At 39.9% G+C, this 16,278-nt stretch overlaps 2 protein-coding genes across 7 annotated transcripts in view; both read left to right on the forward strand.

Moving 5' to 3' along the window:
• The window catches only part of LOC125059562 (zwei Ig domain protein zig-8-like), a 159,462-nt gene extending 153,675 nt beyond the window's left edge, over positions 1–5,787 (forward strand). For 2 of the 6 annotated variants that reach the window (XM_047664037.1, XM_047664041.1), the window contains 3 exons: positions 3,010–3,152; positions 3,647–3,818; positions 4,502–5,787. In XM_047664037.1, the coding sequence (XP_047519993.1) occupies positions 3,010–3,152; positions 3,647–3,818; positions 4,502–4,626 (440 nt within the window). In that variant the 3' untranslated portion in view covers positions 4,627–5,787. The remainder of the gene's footprint in view (positions 1–3,009; positions 3,153–3,646; positions 3,819–4,501) is intronic. The other 4 variants (XM_047664040.1, XM_047664042.1, XM_047664038.1 and 1 more) reach the window with 3 other exon arrangements.
• A 7,392-nt stretch (positions 5,788–13,179) lies between these two features.
• LOC125059554 (integrator complex subunit 9) lies at positions 13,180–16,271 on the forward strand. Its single transcript, XM_047664022.1, has 5 exons — positions 13,180–13,474; positions 13,558–13,749; positions 14,364–14,566; positions 14,636–15,504; positions 15,576–16,271. Exons 1-5 carry the CDS (start codon positions 13,466–13,468, stop codon positions 16,229–16,231), a joined length of 1,929 nt encoding a protein of 642 aa, XP_047519978.1. The 5' UTR covers positions 13,180–13,465; the 3' UTR covers positions 16,232–16,271.
• The last annotated feature ends 7 nt before the right edge of the window (positions 16,272–16,278 follow it).

Below are 16,278 nucleotides of genomic sequence, written 5' to 3' on the forward strand. Positions count from 1 at the left end.
AGTACTACCCACGAGAATTTAAGTGCGTGCTCCTATTTCACCATGCCTCCTGCTGATAGAGGAAAAATCTTTGTTTTTAATTTATTTTATTATTATTTATTACTTAAGATGTCATATCGAACATGGTGTAATGGTTGCAGCTCTTTACAAACGTTGTGTAAAACAAAAAACTTGGTGATTAAAAAGAGTGGCGGAGAGTTTATTGCTAGTTCTTCTCTTCCGTTCTACGCCTTTGATTTGAGAACTGGCAGTAAATGTAAAATAATTAGAAGCATTTAATGTATATTTCTTTTTTGACGTTCATAAGTGTACATTCTGTTACCTATATGAATAAATGATTTTTGACTTTTTAAAATACGCAATATCTGATTCAACCAGATAAAAACCCGTTACATCTTGAAAACATCTACCTTAATTAGACGCTAGTTCAACACTAGCTTCTCATTCAAACAGTATTGACACCACGTTTAGATGTTCTCGCTGGCAGCACTATTTCATTCATCGGTTTTCCTGCCCTCATTATTCATCCTAGCTGCAGTAAGATAGTACTAACTAACTTACTAGTTAAAAATTTTAGACGCAATCATTAAAATGCTATGCTTTAAAGTGTTACTTTTATTTGCAAAAAATATGGAATCTTTGAAATGAATTGATTCTTTTTTCACTACGTCAGCAGCGGTGATTTAATATTGCCTTAATTGTGCTTTGTGATATGTTGCTTACGATAAATGTAACGTTATGAGTTTGGAATTTTCAGGAGGTTTGAATAATGAATCTCTCTGAAGCTCCCGGTCTTAATATACGTAATACGTAAAAAATTGTCATAAGTGAGGGGGTCTCACTTATGACAATTTTTTACGTACAATAGTTATATAAGTACACTATACGTATTTATACAATATTATATTATTGGTAAATGTTTATACATTTTATAGTGACCTGAACTAAATTTGATTAGTAGCTCATAATAATCAAATTTATTTACGCCTGGTATGAATGTTAAACTCTATTACCCTTGAAATTTGAAATCCGAGACAAAAGCTTGGCGCTGTGAGGAACTAATAGCAGTCGTCGCAGTCAGAGTAACAAGAAACCAAGCTCAATGGCGACTCGCGCGGTCTCAAACAATTGCGAGTGGAGCACTCAGCTGCAGCGTTGGCCAATTGGTTTAATCGCAGGCGTCTTTGTTGCAGCTGCTCGCTAGCTAAATCTCAGTTTCTTTGGGCCAGCCGAGGGCAGAAGGTTTTGCACGCCAAGTTTCATTTACCAACTTGTCTCCAAAACATAGTTTCAAAGGATACTCACCAAAATACACACAGATAAAAAAATTAAGTACTACTTATATGATTTATTGGTATATTGAATAATAAAAAAAGTATTTTATCATCTCTGAATAAAGTATCATTTTTAATCATAAACGTATTGCGCTAGTTTATTATTTATGTAATAGGTAGTAGGGATTTATGCAGGAAGTGTCAAAAATTAAGAACGCCTAGTGTAACGCCTTTGCCGCTAAATCTACAACAAACTGTCATAAGTTAACAAGGAATTGTATTCCAGCAAAAAAGGTACAAGTTTGCTCGTCGTAGAATCGCTGACTGCACCAACAGTGAGACTTCCACACATTCTTCAGTATTTCATTTTAATAGTATTTTGATATAGGTTAAAAATGCATTTCCAAATCCTCCGTACCACCGCAACTAAATGCACTTTGACTAGCTCCAGTTCTATGAATACATCACAACGGCTGACTGGGTCCTTCTGGCAGGCAGCAGTTATCCTCAACGGTATAACCATCGGGAGCAGTGTTGGCCTAGTGGCTTCAGCGTGTGACTGTTATCCCTGAGGTCGTAGCATCGATCCCCGGCTGTGCACCGATGGACTTTCTTTCTATGTGCACATTTAACATTAGCTCGAACGGTGAAGGAAAACATCGTGAGGAAATCGACATGTCTTAGACCCAAAAAGTCGACAGCGTGTGTCAGGCACTGCAGGCTGATCACCTTCTTGCCTATTAGATTTAAAAATGATCATGAAACCGATTCAGAAATCTGAGGCCCAAGAGGTTGTAGCGCCACTGATTTTGGGATTGATTTTAGTGACTTCTGAATATCCTTTTATAAAAGTGTTCATGATGTTTGTTGCAATGTGCTCTATTCCTGTTTTGTTTTTACCAAACGGACCAACATTTTTACCAATCGTAATGAATCAGCCATTTGTTGTATGTAATGGTGACTTTCACTTATTACCTTTAATTTGTATATTATCTAATCTCGATTTATCGTTATTTTCGAAATAATAATAAATCCTCTAGTGCACTTGTTTGAATTGACCTTTAACCCCAATCGTAACGATTATTATTACAACATTATTTGCTTAGAGCATTCGGATTTCGGTGTTATAATAAAATATTTATTGATTACTGTTTGGAATGTGTCCTAAATCTAACGTTTTATATATTATATATTTATTATTTTCTGTGGTAATTCGGTCGTGTTGTAAAAGTAGTAAAACAATAATAATACATATTTGAAGTGTTTGTATTAAAATGTTAGTCGCAGTGATTCAGCATATATTTGCTATCTTTTCACAATTATCATCGTGACTTTACAGATTACATAGATTATATTATATTATGATTGTAGGTACTGTGCTTATACATGATTTGTGTAATTAAATTGTTTTTTTATTTTTTCCATTTATATAATGACCATTTATAATTCGATAATGCATGTTTACGTAGTAGTTAATAATATAAAAGATTATTGTATAACACCAACACAACCTGGAGCCAACGTACTCTAAGTACTTGAGGAAAAACTCGTTTAAACAAATTTTATTTCTCAGCTTAAAAGGAAGTTAAAAAAGTGCATTAAGTGGTTCTTGAAAAGGCGATGGTATCTCATCATCACCTGGTATTTATCCGAAAAAGAAGAAAAATTAATTTATAAAATATTGAATGAGTATAAAAACATTTTAAAGTTAACCTACTCGTGATGGGTATTTCAGTGCCCTCGGCGCGTATCCTGGGTGGCCCCGACCTTCATGTGGATATGGGATCCACCATCAATCTGACCTGCCTCATCCAGTTCAGCCCCGAGCCCCCTGCCTACGTGTTCTGGTACCACGAGGACGAGGTGAGCGGCCGAAAAGTAATTATTCACTTCTACTACTTTGTTATAGCTTAGAAGCTTAGAGCTTGTCACCCTCGCCTTGCGCCGCATTTACATAATGTTTTTATAAGAACTTCTCAATTAATGTCATTGCTCCATAATATAATGTATCTATAGCGCATAAGTATCGTCTGAAAATCTGTAAACTCAAACCGGATTTCATAATAAACCACATCTGAAACCCTTTAAATGTAATACCCGACTAGACAACAAAATCTAATCAACACGGGCCATTAGCCGTAGCCCACTTTTATGAGTTGCTTCCTCGTCAACGATACGGTGAGTGACGATGGAACGACACGTGTAGCTAAACTATTACATGTCTAATTAAAACCGTGTCAACGGTGTTTCCAAGTGTGATTAAAATAATAATTATCTCACGAGATTACAGGATTCTAATATTTTAAAGTGAATAATTGTGAGTCTAAAGCGCATGTGTAAAGCAGAGTAGTGAAGGTGGCGTGGGTGTGAAGCAGGTGATCTCGTACGATTCGGCGCGCGGCGGCGTGTCGGTGGTGACGGAGAAGGGCGCGGCCACGACGTCGTATCTGCTGGTGCAGGACGCAGCGCCCGCCGACTCCGGCCGCTACTCCTGCGCACCCTCTAACGCCGACCTAGCCTCCGTGCGAGTGCATGTGCTCAATGGTGAGAGGGATTTAGATTATTTCCGAGCTGCACATTCTACATTATGTTTACACTAATTCAATATCTTCTTGAAAATTAAAGAACTCAATCATTGAATGTTTATTCTGGGCCAACGTCCAAAGCGTCCACGAATATTAGGAGTTTCGCCTCGGAATGGCATAATCAGCTATAAACTTGTATTAACCTTTATTTTGGTATCCTAAACTTGTAATTTTTTAATAACTACTTTTATAATGAATATTTCTTTAAGTAATACAGTATATATTCATTTAATAATACTCGTTTAGTAATAAACATAAAATAAAATAATAATTAGGGGAAATTCTTGAAATATTTTTAATTCTAACTTTATTTATGATAAATACATATATAGCATAAAACCAAAAGAAAACGTGATACTTGCAAAAGATGTGTAAAAAACGATTTTTTTATCTTTGACCTCGGAAAATCTGGAGTCACGGATAGTCTACCAAAAGTAAGTTTTAAGACTAGTTTTAGGGTACTAAAATAAAGGTTGACTGACTATCTCTCGTTCCTAGATACTTGCCCTGATTTGACTAACATTCCTCCTGTGCTAAGTGGCGTTTAACGCTGATGGGTGTTGTTCTGGACCAGAACACTCGCATCGTGTAAATGTTGCGCTCTAGAGTATGTCGTCTTTGATATGCGCTGTGTGTGGACAGGCGAGAGACCGGCGGCGATGCAGACGGGATCGGCGGGTCTGTCGGACAGCTCGCGGGCTATCGCGCTGCTGCTGGTCGCCTCGCTACTGCACGCGCGTCTGCGCTCCGCCCTGCTCGCGAGCTGATCGCCGCCCAATTACACGCGTCTTAACTAAGGTTTTTTATGAGCGAAATATAACTGCGAGTCCTCTGGATTCATATTCACCGCGGGGGCGTTCTTAGACGACGTCGCCGTGGTCGTGAAAGCGATTGACGAACCGGTGCCGGCTACTCTTGTACAGAAAATCTTATTTCTTAATTAAATAACTTACGAATAAAGGATAAATGTGTAATTAAAACTCAGAGAATCGTTACATAATTGTTATAACGTAAGTGAAATGGAACGTCTCACAATTAGATTTTTGTAAAACTTCGCTCGAATTAGCCGTTGTAAATAGTATGGTTCGCGGCAGACGGTGGGTCACAAGCAAGTAACTGACGGGTCCTACTCTAACAACTCCTCTGGTCCGAGTATCCCGTGATGAAAGTTATCAACTCTGTTTGGACTCGAACGAAAGGTATCAAATTTTGTCTTAAAGACGCATTTATAACTTGATCGTTGTGTTCCGAGTTAAACTATTCACTGTATATAATCTTATTTTAAATATTATTTTTATCAGGAAAAGTTATAACTACTTCAGAGTCCAGGATACGATGACCAGCCATAGGAGCAAATTAAATTCACATTTGTCAGTGTAAAATTGATATTTTTAAGATTATACGTTTAATATTGAATTATCTCGTTGAAAGTCTTAAAAAGCTGTATTGTAAAGACGGTGGTATTCCAAATTAATTAATAAATATGGTTTACTGATTATTATTCGTGAATTTAAAATAAGTGTGTAATGTTTTTATACCGCGCCACTCTAGAAATAGAAACCTTAAATAATAATTGTTATACAAAAGATTATAGAGGAACAGATCAGTTGATCGTTATCTTTTGCTGTTCGTGTAAATAACTATTAATAACGAGAGAGGTTTGAGTAGGTATAGGTACTTGTTTGGAACAGTAACAACATAATAGTTCTGGCGGTCATGCTTGTTTCATTGTAATTCTATTATTTTGTTTTCAGATGTACCTAATTAATAAAATCTGTAAAATCATGATGATGTAATTAAATTTTGTATGTTGAATGATTTCGTGTTCAAGGAATTGAAATCGTTGTGCGAATTAATTTGGTAATTACTTCAATCTAGCGAATTTAAATTTATTTTAAAGTAAAACAACTATATTTATAAATATAGCGAATTACAGTCAAAACCGGTTATAACGACATCGTTTACAACGACCTATCGGTTATTACAACCAGATTGTACGGTCCCGTCCGAATCCCTAGTAAACTATTCAGTAAACAAACCGCTTATAACAACATCGGATACAGCGACATATCGCTTACAACGACGACATTTTATCGATATTCATCGGCTATAACGACCAACCGCTTCTTGTCTTAGCAAAACAAAACAATACAAACTATTTTAAATCTTATTTAGAGGCGTTGAATGAATATTTAGGCATATTATTATCTACGCACTTTCTCCCAACGAACAGTTTCAGCCAACAACGATTTCCGAGACTCTTAACGCTGTAACGATTTTGCAAAAATTTGTTGCCTTTAACGAACAGTTTGATACTGGTGATACTCATACCTTGAGGAGTATGAAACGTGAAATGCAAAAAATATTTGAGACTGGGCTAAAATAAAACAGACCAAAATGACTGATTACTTTTGTACCTAATTATTTCGTAATAAATATTTTTGTTTCTTTTTTGACTCGTTTACATATTATAATATTAACATACCATATTATAACCCATACCTACCTATTCTAGATAGATAACTATGATAATTATATAACTTGTATGTATTGTACATACATATGAACTATACTTGTGTATAAATAATATATGACATTGCTTATAACGACTATCGGATATAACGTCGGCAACTATACGGTCCCTTCAATGTCGTTATAACCGGTTTTGACTGTAGTTTAATATCTAACAGAAAATTGAGGCAATACTGGTTACTTCTCAACCTATTAATTGTAACAAAGTACAAGGTTACACTTGTGTAAATCTGCACGTCTGCTTCTATATTTCTAACGAATCAAAGTTTGATGAACTAGAAATATATCGGTTGTATATCAAACTTTAGTCACATTTTATAGATAATAAATGGAGTGGTGACGGAGACAAATAGTGATATTTCTCTTCCTTCACCCAACGCCCTAAAGGTGTGTTTGAAAGGTCTGTCCGTCTGAGGCCGTGGCAACTGGCGAAGCGCCCACCGCACATTACAATACGATATTAGATATTAACAGACGATACATTGTAAATGTTAGTTGCGTTGACGTCTGTATAGAGTACATGTAAATATAACTATAAAATAGTCAAAGTTTTACAATAAATTCGATTTAAGTAGACACTTTTAAATATTATGTACTATAAGAAGACTATGTAAACAAAACTATATGTATACATAAATCATATAAGTTTGTTTTCAAATAAAATATTTAATATTAAAATTGTCTTATTTCAAATTTAACCACAACATTTAACTACAACATACTTCTTTTCATTTAGGAAGTCGCCTAATTTTTATTTGTTGGTCAAATATAAAGATTTTTCTTGTCACACTCAAAGTTGACACATAAATGCGCTACTAGTATTAAATTAAAATGAATTTAGCTAGCACTAACCTTTAAAAGACACGTCTATAAATTTGACCATTGTCGTACTATGTATTAGTATGTGACATATAGTATTTTGAGTGAAGGAACTTTTGTTTGTTTAAAAAATTTATAAAAAGAAATTTCGTATGTTAATAAAGCATTGCTTTTTGGTATAAAAAAAATAGTATTGAAGCCAACGCTTGCCTTGATAAACATTATTTGGACTCTGCACCAGGAAAATTAACCGTTGAGAAGTGGTTTGAGAGCGCACCAAATCTTAATAGGCCGGACACGCACTTGCGAGCCTTTTGGCAATGTCCATGGACGGCGGTATCTTTTAGTATCAGATGAGAAAAATTAAAAAAAACGTTGTACGTAGTGTCGCCCCAAAGTGGCTGTTACCGACAAAAACATCAAATAAGTCCACAAAATATTTGGGATAATCGAAAAGTGAAGTTGAAAAGATAGCTTACCCTTAAGATATCAAAGGAACGTGTTGGACAAATCCTAGATGAATATTTGGATATGCAATAGCTCAGCTCAAAGTGGGTACCGCACGAGCTCACCATCGACCAAAAACACCGTGTCACAAATCGATGGAAACTATGGCGAAAGCCATGAATAGGGCTTCTAATTATTTCCGCATCCACCTTATTCTCTAGATTTGTCCCCCACCGACTTTTTCCTGTTCTCAGACCCTTAAGAGAATACTTGCTGGATATAAATTTCCCGCTCATGAAGAAGTAATCGCCGAAACTGAAGCTTATTTTGAGGCTAAAGACAAATCGTACTATAAAAATGGTATCTAAAAAGTGTATGACCGGTAAAAACGTTGTATCGCTCTCGAACTAAGTATTTGGAATTATCAAAAAATAAAGATTTTTTACTATGTTAGCCTACGAACTTTCCAGCCCACCTAATTACCAACTTACCTATCTACCGTCAGGTAGCTGAATTTCTTACAATACAAAGTACAGATGCGATATTCGCCTGTTATCATTATATCAGCCTGTTATCTGAGTATGATGTGTTCAATTGTGAGTCGAGGACGCGAGCCCCGACCTCAGTACATAACATGTCCGCACGTCTCACTCAGTAAGGCTTACACGCCCGGCGCAAACGCACGTCAGCGATAAACAGCCACAAGAACTGCATGTGAGCAGATATGAGCTCGGAAAAACAGTTTACGCGAAATGAAGTGTCTCGGAGGAATAACAAAAGTGACCTGCTGATAATCATCGACAACCGCGTGTACGACGTGACTAAGTTCCAGGATGACCATCCGGGTGGCCACGAGGTGTTTTTGCAGGTTGCAGGACAGGAAGCCAGCGAAATGTTCCATGACGTTGGTCACAGTCTCGACGCCAAAGAACTTATGGTGAAGTATTGTTTGGGCGAGGTGGTAGCCGCCGATCGTATCGAGCCGGTGACTCCACAGCGCTCCTGGAGCGAAACTGACCCGCCAACTACGCTCTCGTCTGACTCTGGTTCCGCTGCCTGGCGTCTGCCCGTAGTTCTGGGCGTTCTCGCCACGCTGCTTTACTACTTGCTGTTCTAGAAAGGACTTCTATGGCACGACTTATAGAACGTGATACGCCTAGTTAGTATTGTGCGGAGTATAGTGATTTGTGTTTATGTTTTTATGATAATTTATAGCGAGCGATATGCCGCATAGTTCAATAATAATGAAAAAGTAAGTAAGGCGTATTAGTGCATTACGATCATGTAGTATAGAACATTTCATTCTTTGAGAATGTGTGTGACAGAGACAATAACATAATTGACGAAGTTTATTCGTCTTAGTCTTCGCACGTTATGGCTCGTTAAATTAAAAGCCAGTCATGACTCCCGAACTTCAATGACACAATGACAATTGAAGCTCTGGGTGGACTAATAACACAGTTGCTTATCTCGGCTGCTTAGTTTCTTCATCAGACTAGAGGTTATTTATTAGGAAAAACATTACAGGCATCAACTTACTGAAAAATAATATAAATTTAAATTAATTTAGCATTTAATAATCTATGGTGGTTAAATATTTCAATGGAACTTTTGTAATAAAGGTGTTTTATAAAATTTTGATGTTTTGATTGTTTATCGTGCATATTCCCTACCAATGTGAATAACGTAGTGTCTATGCCAATTAGAAGATAATAATTACAGAGTGCCACGTATTACGTAATCTTTCTTTTATCTATGTAGGTTCCGGGCGTCAATTCTTTAGTACAACCATTTGTTAATTTAACCTCGTGAACAACCAAAATATTGAATACTAATCATAATAATAAAACCAACAAAGCAAACGTTTCGCATCTATCAGCAGAAAGAATAGTAAAATACCAGCACGGACTCGCATTATTATTTTTAACCCACCTTGAATGCCCTCATTTTTAAGCACAAAAGGGCAGGAGGCTCATCTGATGTTAAGTGATAACATGGACACTCACTTTCCAGAAGTCTAGCAAGTGCGTGGCCTCATAGAGAATAAACAGCTATGCATAAATCATAGCTGCTTTTTATTAAAACTAAATGACCTTGTACAACTCGGCAGCGTAAATAATAACATAACCGGTATAAAATTTGCTTCGTAATGTATTTAGGACTACCTATTCACAGCTTGAATTTTTTTATTTTAATTATCTATTTTACAAGAAGTTAAAATGACCAAGTAAATTAATAGTATATACGCAACATTAATAAATGATTGCGTTCATTAGTTCACATTTACTTTAGGTATAACGTATTTGTAAATCTTGAGCAATCAATGAACGCAAACTTGCCTCGTGACGTGAATGTCCTACTGGACTAGTTAGCCTTCAGCGCCGAACATCCATTAAACAAATATAACTCAACGATTTTATTAAAGTTTATTTACAAAATAATAAATACTATATCACACTTAGACCATAATTCACAGTTCTATCAAAACCTACCCAAATCTAAACAAGATATTGACAAAAAATTCAATATGTTATATAGTAAAATCTTAGAATATTTTGCTTAAACCGATTTCGGATCACATTTCATTTCCATAACCTCATTAGTATATCCTTGTCTGTTATATTATATTGCAAGCACATTTTAATTATATTAGTTCACACAGTGGTGTCAAGTTTTTACGAACGAAACTTAATTGTCCACCAATGTCCCATATCCACAGTATCTCAGAAATCATTTCCGAAGAACGAGTTAAAACAAATAAAGGTAACCGAGAACAGCAACGGCTGCGAACAGCAGCGGCGGCGCTAGTACGTCCAACGCTCCGCTCCAGGTGAGCTTCGTAGCGGCGACATTAAGCGCCGGAGGTGGAGTGAGTACCTCCCAATGATCTTCGGGTGCTATCTCCCCGATGCGGAAGCGCTCGCGCCAGGCACGTGCGTCCTCACTGTGGCCAACCTCGTGAAAGCAGCGAGAGGCGTCGCGGCCGGCGTTGTTCAGTAACACTTCGGGCCCTCCGGGGTGGTCTTCCAGGAAGCCGCTAACGTCATACACTACGTTATCAATGATGATTGCCGCGTTTTCCTTGCTCTCGAGCTCGCTTACCTGCTGCCGCGTGAATATTTTCGCCATGGCTGCACGTGTGAACTCGCTCGTACTACACCTCCGAATGGTGGACGTTACCTAATCGGACCTTTGCGTCATGTTCTGACCCACATGAATATTAAATTAAATATTCAACGTTAATAAACATAATTGTTTGTTAGGTTTCTGATAAAATTCGAATTAATTGACCAAATGCCTACTTGGTCCGACTTAAGTTATGGTACCAATCATAATTCTACTTTATTCATGAAAAATATAATAACTTTTATAAGTAGGTATGTAAATAATGCCTTAACGGATATAAACGTGAATGTAGTAATTATTTACACAACTCGACGTTTTGAATATTAATAAGTTACTTTTAAATGTAGGTATCTAATGCGGATTATAGTAGATATATTGTATCTTGGTGTCTGTGTAATATCGGTGTTTGTAACCAAAGGAAGTTTATTATGATAATAATAACATCAACTGATTGACGTATTATGCGTTAAATTTCCATGACGACGAATTTCTTTCCCAACTTGATTCTAATTTATTCTTTGAAACAAACAAACCTAATAGACATATTTTAACTTGAATATTTATGTTTTTGAAAATGAAATTGGTCCTCATTGGTGGGACATAACATGTATGAAGATTAGAAGAAGCAAGTAAGTATGAAGTATATCCGAACCAATACTACTTAGGATCCTTCAATAAAGAGCGTAAAAAATTTCTTAAAACTCTGGCAATACACTCGCGAGGCTTCTGGCAATGTATATCTGGTATCATTAAACATCAAATAAGCCTCCTGCCCGATTGCCCTCTGGTACATAAAACTACCTAGACTTTTAAAACTATCGGCTATTATTTATATACTCGTATATGCTTTTTTTTTTTATGCGAGATCAAAAAGCATTTGCACATTACCTGCCTCCGAAAGTTATGTCTCAACCCACCCCAAAATCAATGCTATTCAGAGATTGGGTTAGTAATACCTACTCATTTGTAGAAACTAATCGAGGTAGTTTCTTTTCTTCAATTCACGTTACAATTATGCAATTGACATAATTGTTACGTGAATTTAAGAATTGAGCACATGATTTTTTTCCTATAACCCTCAGATGGGGTTGTACCCTACAATGGGCTTTCACAATCTATTGCCAGTTTGAGGCTCTCTTCGAAGAGTGTGACGCCGATTTCTTCAAGGCGCAAGGCTCCTGTATCCACTTGACTCTGCCAAAATTCAACAAAGGCAAGATAAATCCTCATTGCCATTCTGACAGTTCTTCAATATTTATTAGGAGTGTGTTGATCTGGTCTTTGGGGTAATGGTTTGGACAAAACCCAGCCTGTTCTCTATGGACGATTGGTTCAACTGATCTCGTAATTTTGTTAAGTAAGAACACCTTGTAAGGAACACAGAGCAGAGTTGTGGATCATCAATTGCCACATATCCTTAGGTCTCTTTTTTTAACAGTGATTCAAATTTAAAAGGCCCTTGTTACAACCACCAGGAGAGTATTGTCTTCCTTTTCTGAATTCAAATCATTTCGCCATTCGCATATGAACATTTATTTAAATTTAAGTTTATTGAATAATATAAATTTAATATATACACCTATAGCTTATGTGGCTGAATACAATTAGACATACCGCTATTAATAAAAAATGTCATATACCACTGGATAAATTTATGTGAGACCCATACCAGTGTTTTAACACTTCATACATGTGTAATTTTATTAGCGTTTTTAAACACTGTTTGCAGTAGATGGCATTGATATCAAGTACACAAAATCGCAATTTTAACAATGTACTCTGTGGTTTTTACTGTCATGGTAGATGGCGTAAATGAAATTTGATATTCATCTTTCCCTGTGCTTAGCGATCAATTTCCATTTTCTTACCTTTTCACAAATTTCCTATAATTTTACACTACTTGGTTATATTTCTGAGCTACGTTATAGGTTTGCCTTTTTAACTTAGACCACGATTTTCCCCTGATATATACTTTGGAAATGTACACATTCAAATATAAACAGTTAACAATAATTATTACCTACTTACAAAAAGAAACATAATATAACAAAATACAATAACGATAAACAAGAATTCTCGTAGCTTGCTTTAACGCGGTAAAAAGTTAGTTCCAATTCCACATGCTGGGCGTTGTCAGCGGTGTTACGTAAAAGAAAGGGGTCGGTAACTAGCTATTTTGATTTGATGGTTTTGGAAACGGAAGCATTGTACTCTCATAATGGCCCTCGAATGTCAAGCGGAACACAATAATGTTTATCAGCATGGGCCTTGGTAACGTGAAATTTTATGCCTACGCACGTTTTGTAGTATATTAGTTAGCACAACGAGCTCCAGGTAGCGCTAGTGCACTACTATGTCGAGTGTACTCTATATCCTATATATAATGTACTCTGTGGCACAAACGTCAAGTTCGATTGTGCGCCGTCTGATAGTCTATCTAGTTTCTGTTTACACTTATAACACTACAACATTTAGAAACAAAATAAACATAGTTTTGAGTAGGGTATATTTTTTTTAATATAAACAAAAATAAATATCATGAGTGTCATCGAACGTTTAAGTGGTGAAAGAGTTTATAAGAATATCAATAAATACATTTATGTTTAATGTCTATAACCGAAGGCAATCTTAAAAAAAATACAAAGTACTATAATAATTATAGGCTATATAAGAAATTGAAAGATGAAATTGGTAAGTTTATTCAAAATTTTGTGATATGTAACAGAATTTAATAAAAAACCTTATTAATAAAAATAAATACTTTATCTCTGTAGTACTGTTTGAGCAGCGACGCAGCGAAACCATGTTTCGTGTTGTCTTTCAAGGAGCTGCTAATAATGTTGGACTGTGGGCTGTCGGCGCACTCAGTACTTAACTTCCTACCTCTGCCGCCGGTGCCGAGCACGCGTCTGGCTTCTCTTCCTACTTACACTCCACCTCATATAAATGATCCTTTACTTGAAGGGGTAATTCTTCGCTGTTAAAATTTTACTATAGTTTGAACATGTAACTTATTCCAGTGCTAAAATAAGAATTTAAAATGGCCAATAACATTATACAATTTCAGCAGTGTGTACATTAATATTATTTGATTCTGTTCCAAATCTCTTTTGAGATAATACTCTCACGACACTGTTACTTCTCTATTAGTTTTGACTGTTCCTTGCTATATAAATATAATAATACAAGTCTTTATTCAGACAACATACAATTTTACTTAATCTAAAATGTACATTATACATGATTAATATTGAAAAAATTTACTTAAATATAGTTGAATATTCACATTCCCTCGACAACCTTTGCTGTTTGCCTTTTGTTGGCAAATGCCTCCTCTAATTGTCACCATAAATTTCAGACCTGGGCACTTCGGGTCCACATGCCACCTGCCACGGCTCTTTTTTGATACTATATACTACTATAGGGAAAACTTATACCATTTTTTTTAAATCTACACTTGGCATATTTTCTACTTATGACACTGCAAAGTTTTGTATAAATTATCTAAAAATAGTATACTATTATGAACAATATAAGGTCTTATTAAAGTATAATCCAAAAACTAAATTAAAAAATTTAGGAATTGAAGGAGTGCTGTGGACGCGTGTTTGTGGACAGCGTGCCAGAATTCTGCCCCCCCTTGGACAAGGTGGTGGATTTCTCTCAGTTAGATGTCATTCTAATCTCTAACTACACATGCATGATGGCCCTGCCATTCATCACAGAGGAGACGGGATTCAAAGGACAAGTGTATGCCACTGAGCCCACTCTGCAGATTGGAAGGTGACATTCAAACTAATGCATGGCTCAAGCTCCGTTTAGGGCAGAATCCCTATAGAGAATGTTGTGCAGGTTCTACTTAGAAGAGCTGTCAGAGTGGCTGAGCGAGGGCGGCGCTACGGGCGAGGGCGGACCTGGGGCTCGGCGCTGGAAGGAGCTGGTCCACCTGCTGCCGCCGCCGCTGGCGCAGGCGGTCCGGCCTCGCGCCTGGCGCCGACTGTTTTCGGCGGCGGCGTTGGCGCGCTCGTTGGCTCGCGTTCGCGTGGTCGGTTACGACGAGCGCGTCGACCTGTACGGCGCGCTCGACGCGACCGCCGTCTCCTCCGGCTTCTGCCTCGGCTCGGCCAACTGGGTGCTGCGCTCGGCGCACGAGAAGGTCGCCTACGTGAGCGGTTCGAGTACGCTCACGACGCATCCGCGCCCAATTAACCAGGCGGCGCTGCGCGGCGCAGACCTGCTCGTGCTGGCGGCGCTCACGCAGACGCCCGCGCACAACCCGGACCACATGCTCGGCGACCTGTGCGTGCACGCCGCGCTCACGCTCCGCGCCGGCGGCTCCGTGCTGCTGCCCGTGTACCCGAGCGGCGTGCTCTACGACCTGCTGGAGTGCCTGTCGGCGCACCTCGAGGGCGCCGGGCTCGGCGGCGTGCCGCTCTACGTGATCTCGCCGGTGGCCGACGCGTCGCTGGCCTACAGCAACATCCTGGCCGAGTGGGTGTCGGGCGGCAAGCAGGCGCGCGTCGCTCTGCCCGAGGAGCCCTTCCCTCACGCGGCGCTCGCTCGCGCCGGCCGCCTGCGTCACGCCAAGGCACTCCATCACCTCCCCGACTTCCGCCAGCCCTGCGTCGTCTTCGCCGGACACCCCAGCCTGCGCTTCGGCGCCGCCGTGCATCTGCTCGAGCTGTGGGCATCGAACCCGGCGCACGCCGTCATCTTCACCGGTAAGCCTCGCCCGTCACACGCCTCGGACGGGCCTGCCGATCGACTGTACCGCGCCCTTCTCTATCCTCAGAGCCGGACTTTCCGTACGTCGAGGCGCTGGCGCCGTTCCAGCCGCTCGCCATGAAGGCGTTCCACTGCCCGATCGACACGTCGCTGAACTACTCGCAGGCGAACAAGTTGGTCCGCGAGCTGCGGCCTCGCGAGCTCGCGCTGCCCGAGCAGTACGCGGCGGGCGGCGGGGCCGGGCGGCCGCACGTCGGCGCCGACGTGCCGACGGTCGTCGTGAAGCGCGGCGCGGCCAAGGCCGCTACGGTCCGGAGGCGGGCCGCGCGCGGGACGCTCTGCGGCACGCTGGCGGCTAGGGCGGTTCCGCGCGAGGTGGCCGGCGGCTCGGGTGGGCTGCGGGCGGCCCCGCTGGCGGCCGAGCTGAGGGTGCGCGACGCGCGAGTGGAGCTGGTGGCCCCTCCGGCGCCGGCCCGAGCGGCCCCTCTGCACTGGAGCAGCCCGGACGTGGAGGCGCTGGTGCGGGCGCTCGCTCGCGAGGGCGTGGGGTCGGCGCGGGTGGAGGCGGGCGCGGAGGGCGAGGGCGGCAGCATCGTGCATCTGCCGCGGCACGACACACTCGTGCACGTCGAGCCTCACGCCACGCACGTCTTCTGCGAGGGTCGTCCGGACGTGCGCCAAGCGCTACGCCGCGCGCTCGCCGCCTGCCTGCCGCACGTGTAGACGGACGTCGCCTTTTTTCTAAATAAAACTTTACCAAATCCGTGTTT

The sequence above is a fragment of the Pieris napi genome, chromosome 20 (assembly GCF_905475465.1).
Source record: "Pieris napi chromosome 20, ilPieNapi1.2, whole genome shotgun sequence".
Classification (NCBI taxonomy): domain Eukaryota; kingdom Metazoa; phylum Arthropoda; class Insecta; order Lepidoptera; family Pieridae; genus Pieris; species Pieris napi.